The 27870-nt window shown below is 39.0% G+C and overlaps 1 protein-coding gene across 2 annotated transcripts in view; it reads left to right on the forward strand.

Moving 5' to 3' along the window:
* The first annotated feature begins 2298 nt into the window (after positions 1–2298).
* Positions 2299–27870, forward strand: part of SEC23B (SEC23 homolog B, COPII coat complex component) — a 41051-nt gene continuing 15479 nt past the window's right edge. Inside the window, exons 1-16 of one of the 2 annotated variants that reach the window (XM_019710724.2) lie at positions 2299–2430; positions 2566–2765; positions 4730–4963; positions 6092–6149; positions 8577–8663; positions 9890–10126; positions 10234–10319; positions 11180–11324; positions 11749–11907; positions 12274–12389; positions 15894–16017; positions 17104–17184; positions 22324–22413; positions 23105–23211; positions 24599–24752; positions 27113–27190. In XM_019710724.2, coding sequence (XP_019566283.2) covers positions 4743–4963; positions 6092–6149; positions 8577–8663; positions 9890–10126; positions 10234–10319; positions 11180–11324; positions 11749–11907; positions 12274–12389; positions 15894–16017; positions 17104–17184; positions 22324–22413; positions 23105–23211; positions 24599–24752; positions 27113–27190 — 1743 coding nt within the window. In that variant the 5' untranslated portion in view covers positions 2299–2430; positions 2566–2765; positions 4730–4742. Of the gene's footprint in view, positions 2766–4729; positions 4964–6091; positions 6150–8576; positions 8664–9889; positions 10127–10233; positions 10320–11179; positions 11325–11748; positions 11908–12273; positions 12390–15893; positions 16018–17103; positions 17185–22323; positions 22414–23104; positions 23212–24598; positions 24753–27112; positions 27191–27870 lie in introns of both variants that reach the window. The other variant, XM_074317625.1, reaches the window with a different exon arrangement.

Below are 27870 nucleotides of genomic sequence, written 5' to 3' on the forward strand. Positions count from 1 at the left end.
TCCAGGACCCATCAGCTCCAAGTCAAGTCAGTTTTAAATCTCGTTGTGGAGGGCGCAGCTCACTAGCCCACGTGGGAATCATACCAGTGACCTTGGTGTTATGAGCACTGAGCTCTAACCATCTAAGCCAACCGGCCGCTTCTAAACCTGACTGTTTTTATGCTAGATTTGATGAAGAGTAGAAAGTCATGGGGAAAGGTGATAGGACAGAATGAAATGAGCAGTGTGGACAGTAAACTCTGGGACACTTAGCAAGTCCTGTTCATCCGATTCATCTTCAGAGGTAAGAATGCTCCTTTCTTAGGAGGGCATTTTTCACATGAAAGTCAGGACCTGCTTTAGAGGAGAGAAAGGTCAGAGAGACCTTCCTTACATGTATCATTTCTCATATTCTTTCAGGTTAAAATATTCAATATGCTAAGGTGTCATATTTTGGGGTAGTGTGTCTCGAACCCCTTCAGAGTAGGAGAGGATAATTCTCTAGTTTCCAGGCTGAGCAGCCGGTAGAAGAATGGTATCTCCACGTGAAATAGAAAGTACAAGAGGCAGAAGGTTAGGTGCCAGGGGAAATATTAATTCAGTTTAGAACATAATGAGATTGAGATGCCAGGAAGACCCAGATATATGCAGGAAGTTGCTGAATATATTAATCTGATGTTAGAGAAGTATAAGCGAGAAATACAGAATGTAGATTATAGATGATGAATCATGTTTCAGAAAAACTGTGAAAGATTTTGAAATAGTCAAAAGAAATTACTGGGTGAGCTTTCTATGGAACGCTGGGCATTTTTTAAAGGAACCTCTAGGGTCAGTTGATTGTAAGGGTGTGTGCTTTCATCTTTGACTAAACTATTTTACAATTCTGTAGAGATAGAAATTAACTTACAGAAAATGGATGATAATACAAAATATTTCCTGCCCATAACAGTGCAAATTATTCCTGTCCACAGTAATGCAAATGAATTTTGTGTGATAGAGAATGTCTCTATAAACCAAATTTTTCTTTAAACCAGTTTGAACATTCTTACTGGTTTCCTTATTAATGAATGAGTTATGTAGAATCTTTGACACATTTTCATTTTATATTTGGATGAGGGCCATAATTTTACCTTTTTGAAACTTTCTTTAACAATTCCAGAGGTTTCACCAGCATCCCAATGGATCCACCTGACAAAGCCAGGTAAATCATGTTGCTGAAGAACATGAAATTAGGTTAGTACATCTTTTAAAGGAGCTCTGTCTGATTGGCTTATGGAGATAAATATACACTTATATAAATCATCTATTCTTAAAATTCCCATAAGGAAATTAAATACCTAATACTTTAAATGTGCCAGATTTAAAAATATATATCCTTCTTACTGAAATTTCTAGTACAGAAAGAATCCATGTACAAATAATGAAAGCAAATCCTTGCCAAGTGATATTTTAGTGATTGGTTAAAAAAAACACAGCTCTGTCTTTTCTCATTGTGAAGTATAATACAAGCGTGTATTTTAATTGAGCTTTTTTCCTGAGAATTCATTTGAATTTCCTAAATTTATACAAGTGTAATAATGAAATTACCTAAAATTACTTTTACGTAATATTTTAGCAACATCAAAAATGTAAATTAGCTCAGCAAAACTAAGTATGCTGAGAAACTTTTTACATTGCTTCATAATACAATTGACTTAAACAAATATTTACGTTTAAGTAACTTAAATATTTAGTAACTTAAATATTTAGTAAGTAACTTAAAACTATAGGACAGAAGTCATTTCACCTGAATGTTCTAAGCCTAGATATGTTCTAGGCCTAAATGTGTTCTAAGCATCATTTTACGTAATTTCACTTATTTTTATAAGCTATTTTTATAAGCTATAGAGAGGCTATTATCTCTGGGTCATTTTTGCCATGTATAAGAAAGCGTAAAACAGTTGTGGTGGCTGTAGAAGTTGCGCTCTATGAAGTTAGGTGGGTTTTTTCAGTCTCCTAAAGTACTTAAATGTAACAGTTCTCAATTATTCACCTCTTCATAGAAAGATGACAAAGACAGACAAGCAAAGAGGAACGGTGCGCTAGAACCAGTCTCCGCAGAGCGCGACCCACGAGAGCGAGCGATAGGCGGAAACCTTCTAATAGGATGAAGCAGAATCAAACCTGTCGAGTTTACCATGAATCTTAACTACACCCAGAGACCAGGACCCACACAGGTGAGTGAGCAAGCCTCTCCACACTCACCGCCCCTACGCTCCCTCCGCCCCGCTCCTTCCCAAGAGCTGACGCCTCCTTCCGGTCAGCTGCAGTTTCCTCCCTGCGGCGCCGCTCCTTCTTCCGGGGCTGCACGTCATCGTTCTCGCTTCTCGGTAACTAAGGCGATGAGAGGGACTTCCCAGTGAGGCGAGTGGGCGTCATATTGGATCGGGGGGAAACACAGACAAACCTAGGGTAAGCCTAGGAAACAGTACGGCGGCGCCAGGGTATTCTAAAGCAGAAACGTTTAGAGAGGTGAACTCGGAGAGACGTGTGTTCGGAGAAACTGGTTTTGTAAAGCGAGGCACCTCTGTTTTGCCCTCTTCCAAGATGTCGGCGTGGCTTCTCTGAGTGTCTTGCTTGCGCTCGTCGCCAGGGAGGCGCTCTTTGATTGGCCGGCGGGCGGCGTGACGATCGGGGGCGCTGATCAATCGGCTGAGGGCTGAGCTGGACTTGGCGGTGGGAGCCGGAACCGGTACCTTGTAAGTGGAGTTGCGGGCGGCTGCGGCCAGGTGAACCGCGGGGGCCAGGTAAGTGCGGCGCGCAGGGAAAGGAGGTCTGAGGGCATGGGCTTGCGTCTGTGTATGGGGACTAATGGTTTGCTTCCGGGGTGAGGCCTTTTCCCGGCCTGCAGAGGAACCGAGGGAATCGGTGACCCAGGAGTCTTCTGAGAGACGTTTTCCCCGCGCGGCGGGGCAGCCGGCGGGCTTCTGGCCTCAGAATCGCTGTGCGGAAGGACCCAACCCCCTTTTTACAATTGTGTAACTCTAGATTCCGGTGAAATGACTTCTGTTTCGTGACTGAGCTGGAACTAGAACACAGGTCTTCTGACTCCCTGAAGCAAAAATCCTTTAAGCAAAGGATTAAATCTTTGCTTAAACTGGGCCACTGTGTACTGAAAAGTTATGGCTTGGGATAGGAGTGGTTTCGATTTTTTTTTTTTTTTTGGCGGATTCTCCTATAGGATCTTTCTAGTCTTTTCATTGATTCATTCATTCATTCATTCATTCAGCTGTTAACCTCTTCAGATAACCTTCTCCTTTGAGAATTTGTTGTAAGCCATAGATCTGTTTTTCTAGAAAAGTGCACATTCGCTTATACACAACATTTTACATAAGTTTCAGAGGATTTATTGATCCTCTGAAGCCCCTCGTGGGTTATGTGCCCAGAGTTAAAAATCCATTCACTAGAAGTGGTGAGGGGAAGGGGCAGTGGGAAACAGAGAGCAGGTTTTAATATAAAAGGTTGTGGAGGTCAGTACATTTTAATAATGAACTATTTTGAGAGGGGAAACAGTCATTTAATGTCTGTTGAGGTATTTGCTGAGAATTGTAATATTAGAACTTGCTTTCATTCCCACCGGAGTTATCTCTTTGCCATCCAGAAAGCTGAAGGAATGCTTTCTGTGTACCTAGTGAGTGCCTCAGTTTCCTGCTTTTGCCAGAAATAAATACATGCCTTAGAGTTTCAGATGGAGCAAACTTTTGGAATTTTTGTGGTCTGGCTTGTGTATAGCAGAGTAATTCATTCACTTGCTTTTCTAGCCATATTGTCTTAGTTCAAATTATTTACGATATGGCACGTTTCATAATAAGCTGGAGACAATTAATATTCAGCATTGCATGAAATGAGCACTAGAGGCCAATAATATTCTAGGTTATTTAATTTGCCTTTTTTCTCTCATTTTTCTTGAGGGGCTTGTTCCCTTGAACACTCATGTGAGGTGTGTTAGCCTAGATTTTAGGATGTGTAAATAACTGAATGAAGCTGGCGTTATCCCTGTTTGAAAAGCTCAGTCTGAATGGCTGTTTTATTAACTGGAATATTTCAAGCACAGGCATAAGAAACCATGGTGAGGAGAGAGGTCTTGGTGAGGAATTTACTTGGCATAAAAGCAGACTTTCGTTTGTAATTTTGGTGATCCTAAGTAGAAATTTGCTCAGAACTGGTGGCTGTTCCCATTATGAATTGGATTCCCACATCAGTTTTCAGTTCTTTTCTCCACAGTTAGTGAAGGGAGGACAGAAAGGGCACTAAAACAAGATCACTTGGGATGCAAAATTAAATAGTGTTTATTTTAGTAGAGCAAGGAAGGAAGGGGATCAGGGAGGAAGATAGCTGGATGCTGAAACAGGGTTTGAGAATTACCTGTGGGCAAGGGGCTGAAATTAGCTTGGTTGAAATGAGATGATATGAGGAGGTTTAAATTAGTATTCAACTACATGAAGCTTAGAGATCAAATGATTATAAACCTCCTGCCCCTTTTATTTATTTATTTTTTTAAGTGCTAGAGAGGAGTGTACAGAAAGGAACTGTAGTCAAAAATAACTGAAGTTAACCAGCTTTTGGGGGTCAAAGGGATGGGAGATGTTATCATCCTACAGTGACAGGTTTTTCTGGACTAAGTGTTTAAGAAACATTGTGTTAGGCGACCATCTTTTTATCTTTGAAGTTTAGTTGAGAATTTCACATACAATTAAAACTTTATCTTCAGTTTCTTTTAGACTATGGCAACATATCTGGAGTTCATTCAGCAGAATGAAGAACGGGATGGTGTGCGTTTTAGTTGGAACGTGTGGCCTTCCAGCCGTCTTGAGGCTACCAGAATGGTTGTTCCTCTGGCTTGTCTCCTTACACCTTTGAAAGAACGTCCAGACCTGCCTCCTGTACAGTATGAACCTGTGCTTTGCAGCAGGCCAACTTGCAAAGCCATTCTCAATCCACTTTGGTATGAATTCTTTAAAAGCTACTAAAAGTGATGAATACAATAAAGTATGACATTTCTGTGATTCTCATATAAGTAAATTTGGGCAAGTCATCAAATTTGAGATTAGTAGATGGTGAGATTCTTAGTTGATGAATGCTTTTAGAAATCTCATAAGCTTAATATTCCAGATAAAATTAGAACTTATAGGAATGAAGTGGAGGTGGAGGGAAAGGATTTGAAATCCACTTTTTTTTTTTTTTTTTGCTGATTTTCACTTTGTATTTGGGTCAGTTGTAGATTTTATTGGTGCCTTTTAAAGCATTTTCCCAAAACATACAAAGGCCTTATAAACAGTTTTCTGATACGTACCTAGTATGGTGATGCTATAATAAATTTTAGTTCCTAATGATTTTATTAAGTGTAATTTTTTTTTTTTGACCCTGAGCTAGTGACCTGTATTTTTCTTAAATGGGTACTATTTGAAAGAATTATTAAATAGGTGAAGAGTGTCATAAATACCGAGGGAACATTTTTTACTTCATTTCCTCACTTTTACCTAATGTGCCCATATGTAAGATCCTGCTTCTCTTTTTTTAAAATGATAGCGACTGATTGTCAATTTTATAAATGTACAAAGAGTGGAAAAAGCAACTAAGGTATCCTGAACTAGTTCTAGGAAGTGTATCAATCCAGAAGCATACCTACCCAGATTTCCTTCAAGTGTGCTAAGTGTGGTTAATGTTTGGGATGTTTTCTTCATGTGGAATGTACTTTTTAGTATTGAAATTTAGTAGTTTCAGATACCTGAAGAGTAAAGATGTTAGAAAAATCACAAAGACTATGTTAAGATAATAGGACAAAAGGAAATAACCTGTAATTTATATAAAGCATGAAATTTAAAATACTATCTAGGAAATTGTAAAAGAGAAGAAAGGATTTACTAATTTCTCATTACTGCTGTTTGAAAGAAAATTTTGTTGTACTTAACAGTCAGAACTCTAGCTGCAGTGAAAGTTTTGCATACCTTCACCCATTCATGCACCCACACAGAAACATGTCTATTTGATTTACTAAACTTGAAGTTTACCTTTGAATGCTTTCTACCTTAAAAATGAAAATGTCACCAAGTTGTAATTATTTTTCTCACAGTCAGGTTGATTATCGGGCAAAACTTTGGGCCTGTAATTTCTGTTTCCAAAGAAATCAGGTATGTGAATTATTTTTAAAAGTATTTTGTATGTTTCATTTTAGTTGTACTACTATGAAAAAATTTAAGTGAGGTTGAATTTTTGTCTTCCTTGACAGGCAGCAATTTCTGCTGAACTCATAATGCTACCTGTTATTAAACATAAAATTGAATGTTGAGCATTCGTGATTTTTCTGTTGAACAGCAGCTCAGTTTTATTATTTAGGTCCTTGTCGTTTGCTGTGCAAGGGACATAGAATTCCCTTTTCTTATAAGTTCTCTGTAGGCAGCAAATATGTTACTATAACAGATCTGTTGTTTATATTTCATTTGACTTCAATTTATTCTAGTTGGATAGTATACATCACTGAATTTTCATTTTATGATCTTTTTAATTTTTAGAGTCCAAGTATCAGTGTTGAGCTTCTCTTGGTTTCAAAATTTTAAACTACTAAACTAGAAGGGGCTCATGTGTGACAAGAGAGACTTCTTTAAAATGAATTGCACCTATAACGGAGGTGTTCTAAAACTGGGTTGTGGTGTTCATTCCACAACTCTGTACATTTATTAAAAGCCGTTGAATTGTATATTTAAAATGGGTGGATTTATGGTATGTAAACTGTACCTCAGTAAAGCTGTTAGAAAAAAAATTGTACCCAACATAACGTACAGTGCTCTAGCAGATCTTAAGATGTTAATAACATGCATTTACTTATTCATATATTTGATCATAATTACAATTAATAGTCTCAGATATAGCACACAAGTCCAGTGATGAAAAGAATAATGTACAGTTGATAACTGTAGGCTTGGAAACTATAAGCAGATACCATTCACGATTTATCTCCATGTGAGATTCAGAGGTATACACAAATCTTAAACCTTTCTACCCCCTAGTATATTCAGAATTGATGTATGTGTTTAATATAAAATTTATTGTGAAAATTCTTGGGTATCAAAAGACTGTCAACAGAGTAAAAGGGCAACCCACAGAATGGGTGAAAATATTTGCAAATCATATATCTAATAAGATTCATTATTAGATATTCATATCCATAATATAAGGGATAAGAGATTCATATCCATAATATATAGAGAACTCCTGAAACTCCACAACAACCCAATTCAAAAATGGGCTTGAATAGATATTTCTCCAAAGAAAATATATAGATGTTCAATAAACACATGAGAAGATGCTTCACATCACTGAATCACTGATGCTTAGTGATGTTTACCAAATGATCCACCATATCCACTTCTGGCTGTATACCCAAAAAATCTGAAGGTCCTAAAGGGGTATTTGTCCACCCATGTTCATAGCAACATTATTCACAATAGCTAAAAGATAGAAACAACGCAGGTGTCCATTGATGATGAATGGATAAGCAAAATGTGCTGTGTACACACACACACACACACACACACACACACACAGTTGAATATTTAGCCTTAACATGGAAGGAAATTCTGACATGCTACAACATGGATGAATCCTGGGTATGTTATGCTAAATGAAATATGCTAGTTACAAAAAGACGAATACTGTGTGATTCCACTTTTAGAGGTATTTGGAATAATCAGATTCACAGAGTCAGAAAGTAGAACTGTGATTGCCAGGGACTGGGGGAGGGAATAATGGGGAGTTGGTATTTAATAGATTCAGAGTTTCAATTCTGCAAGATGAAAAGAGCTCTGGAGATGAATGGTGGAGACACTTATACAACATTATGAATGTCAGACCACTGAACTATACACAGTAAGAAGATCAAGATGGTGAAATTTATATGTATTTTACCACAAAAAATTTGAGGGGAAAAAATCAACCTGAAAGCTATAAATTTAAAATGTTTGCGAGGAGTTTTAAAAACGAAAGAAAATGCCTATGACATGATAAGCACAAAAGACAGGTTGCAAAATTGTATATATACAACAACCTGAGCTGTGCTTTAGAAAAAGTCTGAGGTAATATACCAAGATGTTGACAGTAACAGCCACTAGGTGATAGGATTGTGAGGGTTTATTTTCTTTCTATTTTCTTGTATTTTACTGTACTTGCCAAATTTCTATAGTGAACATGTATTTATTGATAACAGCTAAAATGATAAACTCAAACAAAAGCTTTAGTCTTCCACATAGACTATTGATGAGACAGCTGAAAATCTCTGCCCCTAATTTGTAGGACAACGCTTAAGAAATGGCTTTAATAATGCATTTTTAAATAATTTACAAGTTACAATATAACCTAAAATTGCATTTAAAAAGTTATAATGTGACACAAATACAAGGCAGGTTTATAGAATTTAAATTTGGTTTTTGTATTTTAGTAATGCATATATTGTGTTTTCAGAATTAATATATTGTCATTAACTGTTTTTATAAATGGAAAATAAAGGTATAGCATAAATATCTCAGCTATAATAAAACATGGCTTTATTTTCTTCTCTTCAGTTTCCTCCAGCTTATGCAGGCATATCTGAGGTGAACCAGCCTGCTGAATTGATGCCCCAGTTTTCTACAATTGAGTACGTGATACAGGTAACTTTTTTGTCTCACATTTAAGAGCATAATACTGAGTTTCTCTTTAAGTGCTTTGTCTTCCATCTATCTTACGTGTCTGGGGAATATAAAGCTGTGAGGGCAGCAAGATCCTTAAATATTAGGTTATGGTGTGCATTATTTGCAGGTCTTGGGAGAAGGCTATAAAAAAGCTAGTACTGATTAAAGTTAAACCCTGTCTTCCACGGCCTTCTCCATTTCAGTTCATGGTACTCTGTGTTCTAGTTGTTCAGCTTAAAAACCTTAGATTCATCCTTGACTTCTCTCTCTCTCTCACACACATCCCATATCTAATCCATTAGGAAATCCCATTGGGTCTATCTATATTCAGAATCTATCCAGAATCCATCCACTTCTTTCTCCCCACTACCCCTATTCTGGGCCAGCCACCACCTCTCACTTGAGTTACTGGGATAGTCTCTTAACTCTTCTCCCTAGTTTTACCCTTGCCCATTTATATTTTATTTTTAACCCAGCAGCCAGAGGATCTCTAAAAACATATCATGTTACTTCTGTGTTCAGAAACCTCCAGTGGTGAAAATGGCTCCCTTTTCACCCAGATTAGCAGTTTTCAAAGCCCTGTGTGAGCCAGCTCTGTGTTACCACTCTGACCTCCATTTGTGCTAGTGTCCTTATTCAGCCAAATGGGCCTTCTTGACTTGCCTTAAGCATGCCAGCAATGCCTCTGCCTATGGACCTTGCTCTAGCTTTTCCTCAACCTGGAACTCTTTTTCCTATATCTGTATTACTCCCTCTTTCTCCCCCTCCAGATTTTTACTGAAATGTTACTTTTTTAATGAGCCTGCCCTGACCTACCATTTAATACTAGACCTGGTACTATACCACCACCATTCCTAGCATTTGCGATCCCTCTTACCTTCTCCATTCCAGAAAGTTAGCTACTTGAAGCAGGCAGGGATCTTTATTTTTTTGGTTCGCTGATGTATCCCAGGACCTGGAACAGTGGCATGTAGAAGGCTTTCAAAAAAATGGAATAAATTGTGGGATACAAATAGTTCTTACTTTTAGTTTGTTTTAATAGAACTTGTCATTTAATAAGGTAAGTAGAGGTTTGTTTAGCTGTCCTTATCCTCTGACAGTAAATATAGATGAAGACTTGTTATTTACATACCTGATTTGCTTTAAAAAGAGCTGGATATATCTATTTGTATATTGATTGTTATGCTGTTTTTCTTTTCATAAAGCGAGGTCCACAGTCCCCTCTAATCTTCCTCTATGTGGTTGACACGTGCCTAGAGGATGATGACCTTCAAGCTCTTAAGGAATCCCTACAAATGTCCCTGAGTCTCCTTCCTCCAGACGCTCTGGTGGGTTTGATCACTTTTGGGAGGATGGTGCAGGTTCATGAACTCAGCTGCGAAGGAATCTCCAAAAGTTACGTATTCCGAGGGACCAAGGATTTAACTGCAAAGCAAATACAGGTTTGTGCTTTGCTTATGCATAAGCAGGAACAAGGGTATTTCTTAAAAATTAATTAGTCTTTCACTTTCATTGTTATGGGAAGTGAGTCTTTTTTTTTTTTTTAAAGGATATGCTGGGCCTGACCAAGCCTGCCATGTCCATGCAGCAAGCAAGACCTGCTCAACCGCAGGAGCACCCTTTTGTTTCTAGCAGGTAAGCTACCAACATAGAGTGTTACACATACAGTAGTGGGCAAGGCAATCCACTGGAGTGAGGGAAGAAAAATGTTAGAACTTTCAGTTTCTTATTTTTAGAGGGAAAAAAATAAATGATTGAGCCTAACCATTATTTAATGTTTAATAATGTATGTAACACATCAGTATCTGTGTAAATATATATAAATTATACATGCATTCACATACACATATACACATACACGTGTGGTGTGTTTGCTCAGAATGCTTTTCCTGTTAGCATTGTATCATCACAAAGGTTTTGAGACCATTGTATTCAGTTATTCCTCTCCTCTTAGACACATGACTGTTGTACTTTTTGATTCATCAATAAAACTGGGAAAATGGAAAAGGCTTCTGTTGGGTGTCCTCAAACAAACCTGAAACCCAGCACTTACATTACTCAGCATGTTGAGTGTCTGGGGCTGTCCTGGGCCAGGTTAACAGTTAGCAAACATGATAAAATGCATTGTGACTTGCTGGTACTCTAGTAAGAAACCAGTGTTTCTCTCTATTACTCCCATGGCTCAAGAGAAACAAACTGAATCTTTAGATTGATGAAGATTGTCTACATAAATTAACTTTATGATTTGCTCCTATTTAAATGGATTTTTTTCCATGCTACCTATACAAATTGCTGTATATTAGGTTTTGAAATATATTCTTGAATAAAATTGCTTTGAATTGTTTTGTGTTTATGAGATAACTTTGAAGAAAACAATTGCAAGTTTTTCCTACTCTGAGTAATTATTTTGAAGAGCAGTTAACTGTGTCACCTAGGGCTGAAGACCAGAGTACTTTATTGAACCAGGATTGATATGTCTGTTCAAAATCATGCAGATTTCTTCAGCCTGTTCACAAGATTGACATGAACCTCACTGACCTTCTTGGGGAGCTGCAGAAGGACCCATGGCCCGTAACTCAAGGGAAGAGACCTTTGCGATCCACTGGTGTTGCTTTGTCAATTGCTGTTGGCTTGTTGGAGGTAACTCAGAATTTACTGGGATCCTTCAAACCATGCAAGCTTGCTCTCAGAAGTTGTATTTATTGGTCTTGTTTGAAAATCAGTTGCTACCTAAGTCGACTGACTATTAACAGAAAGTGCTTCAGTCATTATTATCCACCTTGAAGGAACCTCTCAATGTTTTGAAAATACCAAAAGTGTTAATGAGAAACACAAAGCAATTATGGCAATCGGAAGTGCTCACAGTAAATTAATAAAAGTATTTAAAACCTTAAGGTTGAAAGAGACAGTCTGCTTCTCTGCATTTTCATCTATGTTACTCTGCAGTATCATCAGTATTTAGTACAACTGATGAGAACTCATCTTTGTAGTATTTTTCAGGGAAACAGAAATATACTTGGGGTGGGGTTGTATGCTTCTAACATGCTGCCATTTACTGTTTTAGGGCACTTTTCCAAACACGGGAGCCAGGATTATGTTGTTTACTGGGGGTCCCCCCACCCAAGGGCCTGGCATGGTGGTTGGAGATGAATTAAAGGTTCCTATTCGATCCTGGCATGATATTGAGAAAGATAATGCACGTTTAATGAAAAAGGCAACCAAGGTAGGTGCTCCTGGATACAGGTTGTAGTTGTGGTAACCCAGTGCTGGGTTTAGGTTGCGCTGGAGTGACAGCTGCTTTGCTGAGGCCAGCAAGTTGCTTTGTGGTCAGCAAGTTGTTCTTGCCTAGATGACCTCGCAGATCTTGGCTGCTGTTAAATTACTGCCTCAACTCTGAGACCTTAGAGTGGGTGGCCTTAAAACTGCCAGAAATATTTTGAGATTGAAAACTAGATTTTAATTTTATTTGGATGTTTGAAAAAAATCTTATCTTTGTATTCCTGTATTTGATTTCATCCCTTTGGTATAGTAAGGCATACCTAGTGAATAATGTTATTGTTTCATAAAGATAGTTTTCCTCTGTTCACAGCATTATGAGATGCTTGCTAATCGAACTGCTACAAATGGTCACTGTATTGATATTTATGCTTGTGCCCTGGATCAAACTGGACTTTTGGAGATGAAGTGCTGTACAAATCTTACTGGGTATGTTGACAGCGAACACCTGGGAAACGTGAAAAAGACAAGTGATGGAACTAGAAGAATGGGAAAGGCTGACTTAGATAAGCTTTCACATAGCTTCGGGCTGTGGTTTCAGTGACTGGGAAGGTGTGTGAGCCTCCTGGAAAAAGAAAACGGTGATGAGCAGGAAGTCTCAAGGGTTCAATACTAACATCATATCAGAGTAACTTCATTTCTTTCTTAGAGTTATTACAGATATCAGAGCAGGAAAGCAAGCATGGAATATGTGGTCTTCAGCAGGCACTTCCTTTTGAGAAGGTGGGAAATGGGGTCTGAATGGCAGAGCAATTAGGAGACCCTTCACTTGGCTTAGTGACCTTTCCTCATGACTAACGTCAAGCGCACCCTAAGCCTGGAGGCTGCATCGTGGGGTGTGCTGACTTAGAGCCTAAGTCCAAATCATGTGCACAGATCCCAGTGTAGAGCCACGGTTCTCAAAGGGCAGTAGTGTCCAGCCAGCAATCTTTGGCCCTCCTGAGGACTGATGAGAAGTGTACATCCTCCTGCCTCACCCCAGACCTCCTTAATCAGAAATTCTGGAGCTGCAGCCTGGCAGTTGGATTTAGCCAGCTCTCTAGGGAATTCTGATGCACGTGAAAAGTGTGGAAACCACGGATGTCAGCACTGGTCTGAAGCTGGCTAACCATCAGAATCACCTGGGGAACTTCAAAAACTATTCTTGCTTTGGGTATTGTTCCCAGAGATTCTGACTTAATTAGCATGGATTGTAGCCTGGGCATCTGCATTTTTTTAAAGTTCCCCAAGTGATTCTCATGCAGAGCAGAGTTTGAGAACCACTGGTGTGGACACTCAGTGTTCAAAGTATGGCCAAATACAGGCAGCGTCAGCTCATCTGAGGGCTTGTTGGAAAGACAGCAACTTGAGTCTGACCCTGGACCTACCAAATCAAAACCCGCATTTGGATAAGATCCCAGGTGATTTGTGTGCACAGAACAGCTTGAGAAGCACTGTTGGAGAGCTGTGGGTTGGTCCAGGATTCTGCGTTTCTACACTCACAGGTGATGCTGCTGGTCCTCACTAAGTAAAGAGGGGAGGGTAGCAGATAGACTCCAAGTCACCTGAAGCTTCCTTGGAGAGCAGCAGGCCTGCTAGGTGACAGAGTCCCAAATGACACTAGTTGTATCAGTGAGCCACATTGAATCAGGTGAACTCCAAGTGCCCTCCAGGAGTTCTTGACTTGGAGCATCCACACAAAAGCTTTAGCGTATTTGTGAACATCCCCCAGTGTGTACGCCAGGGTTTTTGTGTATGTTTATTTCTTCTGTGGAGAGGGACCGTCACTTCCATTAGAGATTCTCAGTGAGGTCTTTGACTCCTGAATGACTTGGTATTTAGATCACATCACCTTTTACACAAATACAGTGTCAGGGAAATGTGTTAGTGACATTAAAAAAAAAAAAGATTTAGAGATTTTAGTTGATAGCTCACCTAAAGCGAGCCAGCAGTTTGGGATGACTTCCAACAAAGGCAAGGTGATCCTAGACTTTGTTATTGGACTGGATTATCTTCAAAGACGGTCATAGTCTTGATTTCCTTGATGCTAGTCACACCTTATTGCCATTATATCATCTTCCGTTCTGATCATTTCAGTTCAAAAGGGAAAGGAAAAATTAATATGAGACCTGCTCTTATGTTATATGAGACCGGGTCTTACATTAAAATAAGGCCGGGTCTTACATTAAAATAAGGCCGGGTCTTATATTAAAATAAGGCCAGGTCTTATATTAATTTTTGTTCCAAAAGAAGTGTTTGAGCTGGTGGTCCGGTTAGGTCTTATTTTCGGGGAAACACGATAGATGAACTGGAGATGTTCAAAGGGGAGTGGTAAGAGTGATGGAGAGAACCGGAAACTGTGTCATGTGGAGGGTGATTGAAGGAGCTAGAAAAGATGCTGAAGACAGGTGGGGCTTGAGAACTATATTCAACAATTGCAGGCCTGTTCTGTGGAGAAGGAATCAGATCTGTTTGTGATCAAGGGGTAGAACTAAAACCAGTGGTGGAAGCTGCTAGGAAACAGAATTTTACTCATTGTAAAGGAAGACCTTTTTTAGCAGTCAGCATGTGCAAGCATGGACTGGACTGCCCTTGGAGGGTATAAGCGTCCAATGCTGGAGGAGTCTAATCTAGATGATAAATTGGCAGGTGGTTTTGTGAGTCAGGGTTAGGTTTGTGTGAGTGTGACGGAAAAACCCAAACAGATTTTTCTCTCTCCCATTGGAGGCAGGCAGCCAGGGCGGATACATTGATTTCATCATTGTCAGGGGCTGAGGCTCCCATGCTGTTCCAATACCTTAATATGCTAGATGTGGTTCAAGATGGTAGCTGGGCTCTAGCCAAGTTACAGCAGGAGGAAGGAGGAAGGGTCGAAGAAGTACATGCCTTTTCCCATAAGAATGCCCCCTCCTCGCCAAATCACTATGGCCACTTTGAGTAGGTAAAGCTGAGTCACACGGCTACATGCAAGGCAGACTGGGAAATACAGTCTTTATTCTGGGAAGCCATGGATCCCATGACTAAGGAAGGTGGGGAGGTTGGATATTTGAGGCCAAATAGCAATCACTGTCAGTGGAGGAGTTAGACACTCTAAGGTAGCTGGATTAGGTAATCTTGTGTTCCTCCCAATTCTAATCCTGTTTAATGATCAACAGCTAGATGTATAACACGTATCAAGCGGTGCTCATCTCCCTAAATACATGAAATGCTGCAATTTTGAACAATATTTTAATCTAACTTCAAAAAGAGATGAATGTAGATACTTGTTTATAAACTAGAAAAAAATAATTCATATAAGGCCAAGGATTTAACATTTTGAGGCAATGAATTTACCTGAAAAGGATTTCCCACAAGCCTGGGTATCTTCCCATACCAAAGAAGTGTGAGAAGCGTTGGAGATGTTTATTTTCTTAATGATGACCTATCAAACTTGTACCTGTGGGTTTATTGATCAGAGGTTTTGGGGTTTTTTGTTTTTAAATTGCAGATTCACTAATTGTAAAAGTAGTACAAAGAGGTCTGTTCATACTGTTCATCTAGCTACTCCCAGTGGTAACAGCTTACATAAATATAGTGTACAATAGCAAAACTAGGAAATTGACATTGGCACAATACAGACCTTACATGGATTTCACAAGTTTTTACATGCACTCATTTTTTTTGTATGTGTGTATGTATAGTTCTATGAGATTTTGTCATTTCTAAATTTGTATAACCACCACATTGATCAAGAAAAATAAGTGTTGTAAATTGTTCAATTCTTAATGTTTTAAAAATAGTGTCTTTCCTAAGTACAAATTGAACTTGCTGTTTTCCATTTAAGTTAGTCAGTAGCCTCTTTATGGACATGGTTTCTTTTTTCTTCTTCCTCTTTAAATTATTGTTTATAAATACTGAGGGAGCATCTGAATGGCTTTCAGTCATCCTAAATGTTCACTTTTTTTCCTTTCCTAGAGGCTACATGGTGATGGGAGATTCTTTCAACACTTTTCTCTTCAAGCAGACATTCCAAAGAATTTTTAGTAAAGATTTTAATGGGGACTTCAGAATGGCATTTGGTGCTACTTTGGAAGTAAAGGTACAATAGATTGTTTAAACATTAATTGAAAAATAGTGTTCTTATTTCATAGTCAGACTTCTGGAAGCCTCAACCTGCTAGACACAGGCATCGAAAGGTAAATTAGAAGGTTCTCTAAAAAGTATATTAATTCATTCTATCCCTGTATTTCTTGAGGACGGCCTGTATATTTATTAATGTTCTAAACAAATGGTTGTCTGGCTTCTCTGCAGGCTCTGCTGTGTCCTGCTGTAGGACAACAAGTGTTAGGAGGGGTGGTGGGCTGAGCACAGGCAGCCACGCAGTGAGGAGTGTCCACCCAGCTGTCGATATGGGCCGCTGCATGTACAGAACCTTAGTTTATGTTAATGCCTGCCTGAAGGCTAGCCAGAGTGCTCTAAGATAGTGCAGATTGTGAGTTTGGGATTTGGTTTTCTGTATGGGGCCTGATAGACTTACGTACTTGATTCTAAGTCATTGAGAAAGCATTACAAGGGTCTGGGAGAACATAGGATTGGAATTATTACTTAAAGAATTGGAGATGATCATTAAATCATCTAGGTTAAACTTCAAACAACATTCTCAGATGTTGAATTTGTCTTTTTTTTAAGATGAAGAGGAATGGACTTTGCTGAAATGAATTCCGATTTAAAAGTCTAAGTCTGTTGATGTCCATGTTATTATGTTGGAGTTCATGAATTAAGTATTTTTAAAGCAACACAAGACAGTATATTCACTGATTAGAAATGATAAATAATTATGACTCTGTATATGAAATTGGAAAAGGGTGTAGTATTTGTTGGTAAAGTTGTTACTTTCTATGTGTACAATAATTTCAAAGTTGAGAAAGTTGAAAATGCTACATCATCTTTGGAACAAAGATAATACAGTTTCTGCAGTAGGATTTTACTGAAGTTTTAATCAGATCACAGTGGCCCTGAAAAAGCTTTGTAAGAGCGTTTGTATACCATAGTGCATGTGGGCTTTTCTCTTGGTGGAATGATAATGCTGCCGTATTTTTCCTCTAAGCTTTAGTTGTGGCCTTTGTGAGAGGAGAGTAATTCTCAGTGATTTGTAACTTTATACTCTTCTGTAATTCTGTTTTAGACCTCTCGGGAACTGAAGATTGCAGGAGCCATTGGTCCTTGTGTATCTCTGAATGTGAAAGGACCGTGTGTGTCAGAAAATGTAAGGAAAACTCCCTCCTTCATCTTCACTTCCTGTACCCTGGGATTAGCCTATTAGAAATGTTGGAGTGTGATGACCTTGCATTGTGTTACCTGTTGGGATGTGTCTGTTGAGGGGAGAAGGGCTAAAGATGACCACAACTCTGAGAGGTTGTGTCATTTCCATTTGTCTATCTGTCTAAAGGGTCAGAGAAGAGGAAACAGGCTTAGAGAGGTTAAGTATCTAGTTCAGGGTTAGAACTAACATGGAGAAGCTAGAATCCAGGTCCCCCTGACCCCACTACCCATGTTTGAGTCACTGTGCCAGTGAGTCACAGGCATTCTATTCAGTACAAGATAAGCAGTCAACAAATTCCTTCATGCATAAAGCTGTGTATTTGTTGCCCTTAGAGATGATACCTTTGTCTCGCTTCCTATGGACCATTTTGAGTTGGTTGGGCAGTGGACGACACTTGTATATGTAGACATTTATGTTCCTTGAGTAACAAATTTTGAATATATGTGAACAAAGCTACTACTAGAGGATGAGGCGGCTTTGCTGGTGGTCTGCTTCCTCTGATTATATTTCTACTGCCAAGAGATAAACCAATGGTTCAGGGAGGCCTGTCCAGGGTGATTTTGGGATGGAGTTATTATAGTCATGTCTTTCCCTCATTGTCCTCTTCAACGAGAGGGTGGACTATAGAGCCAGACGTGGATTCAGTGCACAGGTTTACCATGGCGAGCCGTGTGGTCCGGGTAAGGCACTTAATCAGTCTGGGAATCCATGTCTGTCTGGGAATGGAGATAATAATAGTACTGTTCTTTATACTGTTAGAAAGATTAAATGAGTTAGTTCACGTAAAGCACTTAGACCAGTTTCTGGCACAGTGGAAGGCCACAGTAGATTTTATCTTTGTCTTTATCAGTAATGAACATTCACTTAGTGACTACTTGAATAAAACTTTTGTTGAAGTTGACAGAGGTGAGGCTTTTTGAGAGGACGTTCTTGTAGTCCCTGGGAGAGGCAGGTTGATGTCCCAGAGCCCCTCTGATGAGTCACTCATTACCCCAGTGTCCTAAGGGACTTGTACCCCTATTTCCTGGTAGGGCTTTGGAAGGCTGCCATATTCAAAACATTTTCCATAGCCTTGAAATCTGCCTAATGAAGACTTCATGAAGTAGTTTAAGAAGATAATTTTATGAATTAATACAAACTGATTAGCTGTTCTAGGATCCAGTGGGCACTAGCTGTGAAATTTTTGGATGAGAGATAGAAGATGCAAAAAAGAAGAAAATGCAAATTTCAAACATGCAGAGACATTTAGAAAGAGTATAATGAATTCCTGTATACCCACCGTTTAGTCAGTAATTCTTCACATTTTGTCGTAATTGCAGTGTCATCATTTTTCGCCACATTTGCTTAATCTATCTGATTATCGTCTACTTCACATATTTGCTTTATGATCTGTTTTTGTAGAACCTTTGAAAACAAGTTGCAGATGTCAATGACGATCTTTATTACTTCAGTATGCATCTTCTAAAAATAAGGATGTTCACCACCACATTATTATCCAACCTAAGAAAACAATTTCCTAGTATCATTTAACATCTAATCCATATTTTCCCTAATTTCACCCCAAATTCCCTATGTAACTGGTTTTTCCCAGCATTGTATTTGGTATTATCTTTAGTATTTTTAAATCTGGAATAGTCTTCCCGTTGTTGTTGTTTTTTGTTTTGTTTCATTTAATGACATTGATTTGTTGAATTAAATGAGACAGTGCCATTTGAAGAGACAGTGCCAGGTGTTTTCTATAATAGAGTATCCCATATTCTCGATGTGTCTGATTGTTTCCTCACAGTGGTGTTTAACATGTTTCTGTCCTCCCTGTATTTCCAATAAAGTGAAAGTTAGGTTTGAAAGTGCTTAGATTCAGGCTAAGTCATATTGTCCAGCATACTTCCTGAGTGGTCTGCATACTTTGTGCTGTGTTTCATCAGGAGGCACTTTGGTTCGGTCATCATCCTGTGTTAATGGAGCTGAGTTAGGTCGCGTGGTGTTGATGATGACTGCCCAGTATCTTCCCATTATAAGGGTACATTTCCCCTTTGCCATTAGCAAGAAATTGGTTGAATGAGATTATAGCACAGTGTGAATATCTTGTTTGTCAACAGCCTTCCACCTAATGGTTTTTAGCATCCACTGATTATCCTTACTGAATCAGTGTATTTCATTGAAGATTATAAAATGGTGATTTCCTAATTCTATCTTTATAGTTCCTTCAATAAAGGTAGGGTAAATGCTCATGTAAGGAATTTGTATATTAGTGAGTGTAGTTTTGGAACTATGGAGGGTTTGTGTCACACTGGGCCTTGGAGCTGTATGGGATTAAAAAAACTTTTTTCCTCTAACCATCTTAGCTTCATTGGCTGGGGCTCTGCATATTACCGTATTTTGCAGTGTATAATGCGCACCCACATTTTTGGCCCAAATTTTTAGGGAAAATCTTTTGTTTTAATTTTTTAGTTCAAATTGTTATTTGTTTACATTTAGGTACTTGTTTTTTTTATTATAAAGGAATTGTAGCATTTGCTTTTTAACGTATTATGGTACAAGAAATTTTATGTAACAAATAATTACAAAACTCAAGAACAGATACAAGGTACAAGAAATTTTATGTACTGGTAACAAATTTACGATATTTACGTATACTAGAAGGCCAAGAACTCTTCATGTTGCAAGTTTGTTGTAAGTTCAACAAAACCGATTATCATATTCTAGGGTATTATTTTGCATACTGATATTGTTATTGATTTCTAGAGTTATACTTTGAACTCATAAGCATAAATAAAAGAATTAAAAACATTTATATAGAATCAGAATTAGTACTAGCCATGTATAATGCGCATCCTTATTTTCCCCCTCAAAACTTTAGGCAATAAAGTGCGCATTATATACGCACAGTAGACTGAGAAAAGAGATTATTAAGAGTAAAACAAGTTTATTAATGTGTGCACCACACATACATACATCACACGTACATACTCAGTGATGAATAACTTCAAGGGCTGGTTAGAACTTGGGATTATATAGCATCTTAACAAAAGAACAATAAATTTGTAGAAAAGTGACAGGACAGAGGAAAGGGACTTGGAGCTTCTAGGGTGTCAAATTATGGGAAAGTAGCTATATGGAGAAACTAATGGAAGATATGGTTGTTTCAGCAAGGTTTGTGCTGTAGATTCCTTTGGTGCCATTTCTGTGCTGGTAAGCATATAATATTGTCTTTGGTGATTAATCATAATCATTCTGCCCTTCCTGATAGAGAGGGGAGGGTAGAGAGTTTTTCTTGTGTCTGCTTTTTTTTAATTGCCTTCAGCTCAAAATCATTCTTATATGAGAGTGGCATATTTTGGGGTGGCATACTCTGAACCCCTTGATCCCCCCATTTGAAACTTTAAACAGCTTCATATATTAAAAATGGAGTTGGTAGGTATGGAGAGAGATTCAGGAGAAGGGGTTAGCAAGGCAAGAAAGGAAGGCATGCAAGTTTCTTTTTACTTCCTTGCCATTTTTCGTGGGTTTAGCTCTTCTTCCAGGTGATACCTGCTTCTTTTAGAAAAGGCCACCAAAAGAGAAGGTGAATACCCATGAATCCATCCGTTTCATGATCTTGCTTAGGAAATACTGAAGAAATGGAGTGTGTCCCTCCCACTCACCACCTTAGAGCAACTATATAGTTTCCCTTAAGAATCTTCCCACCAGCCTGGTGGCTCAGGCAGTTGGAGCTCCATGCTTCAAACGCCGAAGGTTGCCAGTTCGATTCCCACATGGGCCAGTGGACTCTCAACCACAAGGTTGCTGGTTCAACTCCTCGAGTCCCCCAAGGGATGGTGGGCAACAAAAATTGAACACGGCACCTTGAGCTGAGCTGTCCCTGAGCTCCCGGATGGCTCAGTTGGTTGGAGCGCGTCTTCTCAAACAAGGTTTCTGGTTCGACTCCCTCCAAGGGATGGTGGGCTGCGCCCCCTGCAACTAGAAAACGGCGACTAGAAAATGGCAACTGGACCTGGAGCTGAGCTGCGCCCTCCACAACTAAGACTGAAAGGACAACAACTTGAAGCTGAACGGCACCCTCCACAACTAAGATTGAGAGGACACAACTTAACTTGGGAAAAAAGTCCTGGAAGTACACACTGTTCCACTTCCCCAATAAAATCTTTAAAAAAAAAAAAATGAATCTTCCCTCTGTGACCATCACCTCCTTGAGCTTGCTGGTTCTGTGGCTAGTTACATAGGCTCCAGGCGTGGCTTCATAGATCAGACTCGCATTAGCTGTACTTAGCTTACGGCGTACAGTTTGGGGTAGTTTCAGAGTAATGTAAAAGAAACATCATGACTCCCTTAGTGCATGATCCCCATTACTTTTTAGCATGGTATTCCTCATTTTGATGAGATGTGTTAAAATGAGTAACTTGCTATCTCTAGAATGATAGAATGTTATGTTTCAGAGTCCAGTGATCTTGGTTGGTGATTCTAGGTATTTTTGACACCTGCTGCCTTTTCTAGATGGCATGCTTAAAACAGGGGTACTCTTCACATTTTAGTGAACATCATATTTATCACTGGGAGCCATTCAGCTAGTCAATAAAAAGCAGCCTCATACCACGAAAATCTCAATTCTCTTACCAATAATTTATATGTAGCTTCAAGTTAAGCAGATAATTTTTTCTTTTCTATTTACTTCTTCCCCAACCCTGACTTGGTTCTTTCAGTTGATTTCAGTGTTATGCACCGTGTGTGTGTGTGTGTATGTGTGTGTATGTGTATATATACATATATATATATACATATATATATATATATATATATATATATAGAGAGAGAGAGAGAGAGAGAGAGAGAGAGAAATATATCTTGGTGATTTAATGAAAATTGATGAGTGCCAGTATAAAAAATTAATTTTAAAGTACTGTAAATGTAAATATTAAACCTTATTTTGGTCCATAATTGTACTTATTTCAGTTAAGTTTAAATTTACATTTGGAATGAGAATTCTAAGTGGCCTACCCTTCTCTTAGTACTTTTCATCAGCAGTTAACCACAGGAGTAGCTTGTTTGTTTGTTTGTTTGTTTAATTCCTCTTCTCACCCCTAGGAGCTTGGTGTCGGTGGCACGAGTCAGTGGAAAATCTGTGGCCTGGATCCCACATCTACAGTTGGCATCTATTTTGAAGTAGTCAATCAGGTGAGTTGAATTTCTTTACAAATATTCATGTCTCAGTGTTGTGTTTTCTGATTTATTACAGACTGGTAGCCTCTGGTTTCTTTCTCTGCAAACTGATGCTGCTTTGGACTTGTGTTTGACCTGATACTGGTCTGGCATGGTCTCTTTAATTCCAGGGTTTTGTCTGAGTAAGATAGTGAATTTCATTTCTCACTTTATTGTTGAACCGATAAGGTCCTTAGAAAAGTAATAGCGTTTACCAGCCATTGTAGTGTTGGTGAATTTTTTAGTACATCTTTTTGCAGTATTTTATTTTTAAAAATTCAAAAATACAGAAAAATTAAAAGACGTATACAATAAATACCCGTATGCCCACCACTTAGGATCAATCTGTAGTTAACATTTTACTGTATTTACTTTGTCACATATCCATTCATTAATCCATCTTATTTTTGATACATTTCAAAGCAAATTTCAGTTATCAGTGTGTTTCATCCACAAACACTTTAGCATGGCATATCATTAACTTGAGTTCAGTATTTATTTGAATGTGATTCTTTTTTTTTTTTTTTTGAGTGAAAGTTATGTACAGTGAAATGCCCAGATTTTAAGTGTACCATTCAGTTGTTTTAGGAGGAGCACAGTGGGCCCTATGACTGTGCTTGAGTCGTGCCTGTAGTAGTAATGAAATCTATGGTCTCTTGCCCTGCAGCACAATGCCCCGATCCCCCAAGGAGGCAGAGGTGCCATCCAGTTTGTCACCCACTATCAACACTCCAGCACCCAGAGACGTATCCGTGTGACCACCATTGCCCGAAAGTAAGCAGCCCTGGTTCCCTTTCTGTTGAGCCACTGACCAGTATTTTTCCCTTTGAAGAGATAATTTAACATCTGTTAGGTTAGTTTATCTTCGTAATCCCATGGAATAGTTCTTGCTGATCCTCATTGGCTCATTTGATCAGAGGAGAAAGCGGAGGAAGAGGCATTGTTGACTTACCCCAGTTAGGTTTATGGGCACTTGCCTAGAGGAATCATCCTTCAGTAGGAATAAGTTCATTCAAAATTATCTTTCATTATTTTGTTTATAGATAAGTAACCCATAAATACATCCTCCTATAAAAGATTCAAGCAGCACATAAGTATATAAAGAATAGGATTCTTGGACTGCCCTCCCCGGAGGTAAAATACTGTTACAGTATGGACAGTTAAATCAATTTCATAATCCCATTTCTATGTAGTTAAAAAGTTTTTGTCGATAATGTATGTATGACACTTTCTATGTCAATACATAATAAAATTCTGTGTCATTCATTTTAATTACTGCATAGTGTTACATGGTTTGGATGGGATGTACCACTCCATTATTAAAGGCCATTTCGAGTCTTACCTTCCTTCTAATAGTGCTGCATTCATATACTTAGGTCTTTGTGTACATGAGTATTTCTTTCCAGTCACTTCATAGAAGTGGAATTTTGGATACTGCAAAACTAGTCTTCTAAGAAGCTAATTTGTATTCTCCCCAGTAGTGTAAGGAGAGTGCCCTGTCTCCTCACTAATAATAGATACTATCAAGTCTTTAACATGTAAATATAGAGCAATATGTCACTTTTATGTTTTTCCCCGTTTATCATGGGTTGAGCACTTTCCGTGCTTATTGGCCATATGTATTTCTTCTGTGATAGTCTTTGCCCATTGTGAAACTTGTTTCTTTTTCATTGATATGCAGAGACTCTTACGTATTTTGGATATGATTATTATTTGTTGCTCATATCTGTTCCTAGTCTGTATGTTGTCTTTTAGCTTTATTCAGTGTCTTTATTCATGTGGAAAACTTTTGTGTATGTGCTAATTCTTCTACCATGATGTTGGGGAAGTCATTTTGTGAATTTGAAAACATTTAGATTTTTGAAAGATTGACCTAGAGAAAGGAACACTGGCTGGAGGCTTAACTTGTGGATATCTACTTATATGATGTCTTGTGGAATATTGGGACATTCTCAATAATTTTCCTTTTGTGCTTATAGCCTTCAGAGATCACATGAGGGAAAATGAAAATGTATGTATAACCCCTGTGATTCCTTAGTGACATTGCAGTTCGAATCTGTGTTTTAGATGAAGGAACAAGACTTATGTTTCTTTATCTTAATGGAGAGCTGACTTTCTGGTCTCCTGAATGTAAACATGGTACTAACTCTGGAATTGTCAGTTGGGCAGATGCTCAGAGTCAGCTCAAGCACATAGAAGCAGCATTTGACCAGGAGGCCGCAGCAGTCTTGATGGCACGGCTAGGAGTGTTCCGAGCTGAGTCGGAGGAGGGGCCTGATGTCCTACGGTGGCTGGACCGACAACTCATCCGACTGGTAAGTTGGGAACTAGGTTCCATCATGGTCTCTGCTCTACTTTTGAGCAAAGAAAATTGTCGCTTAAACCTATTATTTTATACAGTCAGTCAACAAGAATTTATCAAATGGTTTCCTTATGCCAAACACTGGACATTCTGAGAGTGATAAGAAACAAGTATTAAACAGGCATTTTTCCCCAAGGGCATATATTACAGTTGGGAAGAAACAAAGCACAGAGGACATTTAGAGAATGATGCAAATGTGCGTAAGTTAATATTTGACTTAGATGAGTCACTGTGAATGCTGTGTCCTGCATTTCTCCCTCACATCTTGGAGATTTTTTATTTTTGGAAATAGGGGGCCATGGTCCAGTGAGTGTACGAGAGATACTTACTGTGTCATTCTGGGTCTAATCAGGAGAGAAACCACACAGTAATTTAAACAGGGAGGTTTATATAAAGAATTACTATCACAGCGGGGGATTAGGATAATGAGGGATTGGTAGAAGCCGCAAGGGCAGCTGCTGGGTGGAGCATACTGGAACCCCAAAAGCAAACACTTGCTTCCAGCACCCTTTACTGACAGTTCAACATCGTGCCAGATAACGAAGGAAAAACATTTTAAAGAACCCACGTTCACGTCACAGCAAACAAAAAGGGTGAATTTGGAGCCATGAGGCAATAAATTGATAATTGCCATACATCATAATTTTACCTTCTGGGAAATTCACAGCTGGTTTTTGTGATTAGAGGCACTGAAAGCCCAGTAAAGAAACCCGTTTAACTTTGTTTAGCCCTAAACTTTGCCCTTACTATTTCATGGAACCACTTTTAGGGAATATCAGCATTTCAAACACAATTTGAAAATTGAGCAAAGGGTCCAAGTGTTGGCAAAGACTTCATGTGGAAAGTGAGCCTTGAATCAAGTCTTCTAAAAAAGAGTAGGACAGTGGGAACAGAGAAGGCAAGGCTTGCAAAGTGGAGGGCCCGAGTCTGGAGAGAGCTGTGCACTTCAGCTTATGTGGGGGTCATTGGCGAGACCCCTGTCACAGAGGCCAGGTTGTGCATTGGGGAAAGAGGCAGGGAAAGTGCAGCTTGATTATGGAATGTCTTAATTTTAAGGTTAAGTCACTGCCTTAATGTTAGAGAGGACTTAAGTGTGATTCCTAAGCAGGGTGTGATAGCAGTGTGATGTTCATGTTTACATTTACCATTTTCATATAAGGTAAATCATAGCATGAAAAGTCTACCATTGGGGAGACCGGTGGAGGGGCTTGCCAGCTCAAGAGAGCTGAGACCAGGGTGGTGGCAGTAGAATTAGTGGGGGAGAGTGTTTGGAATCAGGATGAATGCTAAAGGAAAAATTGATATAACTTGGTGAAACCTCCATCCTTACATGTATATGTGATATCAAAAACCAGTAAGTCAATGTTGACTCAAGTTCCAAGTGTGGGTAACTGCAAGAATGACGGTGAAATAAAAAATAGAAAAACAGAGTAGCTTTAAGGTGAAGGATGATTCATCTTTTTTTTTAATGTAATAGTTTATTTTTGATAAATTGAATGTGAACTTGCAAAACTATGTCCAAGGAAAGCTATCCTGTAGGTAGGTGGAGGTCAGCATTGGACATAATGGAAGGATTTGAATGATACTGGTTTGGCTCTGGTGTTCATTTGTAGCTGAAGCAGTGAGGATGGGAGCAGGGAGCAAAGAACTAACGTCTGAGGAGTTCAGTTAGGAGCAGTAGGAAGTGAGGTACTGTTGAAGAAAGCAGAGAAGGATTGGCTGGGGAGATGATGGAAAATAGCAAAGTGCTATTTTAACTGCTGAAGGACAGAGTATTTGAGAAGTTTGGGTAGTCACTTGGCTCGTGGTGTTAGGGAGGTCAGGAAGATGAGCACTATGCAGGGACATCAGATTTAGTAGGAAGAAAATGATTGTCAGTGAAGGGCTTTGCTTAAGTGGTGGGTAGTCTCATTGGCCTTTGAAAGGAGGAAGGAAATTGAGTTGTAGCGTGAGAATACAAGGCTTATCTATAATTGGTAGTATTTTATGGTCTTAGAGGGTTTTCTTATGGAAGAGGCATCTGAGAACTCATCTAGCCCCTCACTAGTCAGAGTAGTCCTCGACCAGCATGGCCTGGGAGCTGGTTAGAAATGCAGTCTCCGAGCACTCTCTAGGTCTGCCAAATCAGAATTTGCATTTTAACAACACTCCAGATGATATGTCTGTCTGTCCATGCCTGAGAAATGCAGGTCTGGGACTCAGTCAGTGGCAGAGTTAAGATTAGAATGTGGCTCTCCTAATCCAAGGATTTTTCCAGATGACACTAACTTAGGGTTTTTTTTTCTCCCGCTTTTTGCTATTTTCTTTGAACAGTGTCAGAAGTTTGGACAGTACAACAAAGAAGACCCGACTTCTTTTAGGTTATCAGATTCCTTCTCTCTATATCCTCAGGTAAGCAATACATGTTTCTAAAATAAGTATAGAAGAATAAATTGTGATAGAAATATAACACTGCTTCGGGGCAAAGTGAAGACTTGGTATGTTTAGTGATGAAGGTTGTTCGCTTCAAGACAAATCCTGTGTCTGTGCAAGACAGTGCCTGAGTCCTACAGAAGACAAAGATGGCATGCAGAGAGGAGAAAAATAAATGTATAAACTTTCATGAAAAGGCAAAACAGAATTGTTGCTGTAGGGCCACAACAAAATCTTTAATTTATAGAAGTTCTGGATAGACAATAAGCTACCTCAGCAGCAAACAAACAAATAAACAAATGAAGTGCACATGAAGATGAATATAATAAAAGACCACGTTAATATGACAAATATTTAATGATATGTTCATGGTTATGTTGCATTTTAACTGGGAATCAACAGTAATAAGCAGCTCCTGTAAATAACTGCTTTACGCAGGAACTATGCATTGGGGAGCCATTGACAAGGGAAAGGAGGGGTAAGTGGAGAGAGCACGCAGCAGCCGCTCTCAGGGATCTGGGTATTGACCTTTCCCGAACCTCCATCCTTGCATGTAAATGAGGAAATTTGAGCTCAGCTCAGTGGGTGGCTGTGAGGATCATATGAGCTAAAGCCAATCAGATGTTTAGTGCTAAGTATATGTGAGTCGGCTCCTTGGC

The sequence above is a fragment of the Rhinolophus sinicus genome, linkage group LG13 (genome assembly GCF_036562045.2).
Source record: "Rhinolophus sinicus isolate RSC01 linkage group LG13, ASM3656204v1, whole genome shotgun sequence".
Lineage (NCBI taxonomy): Eukaryota > Metazoa > Chordata > Mammalia > Chiroptera > Rhinolophidae > Rhinolophus > Rhinolophus sinicus.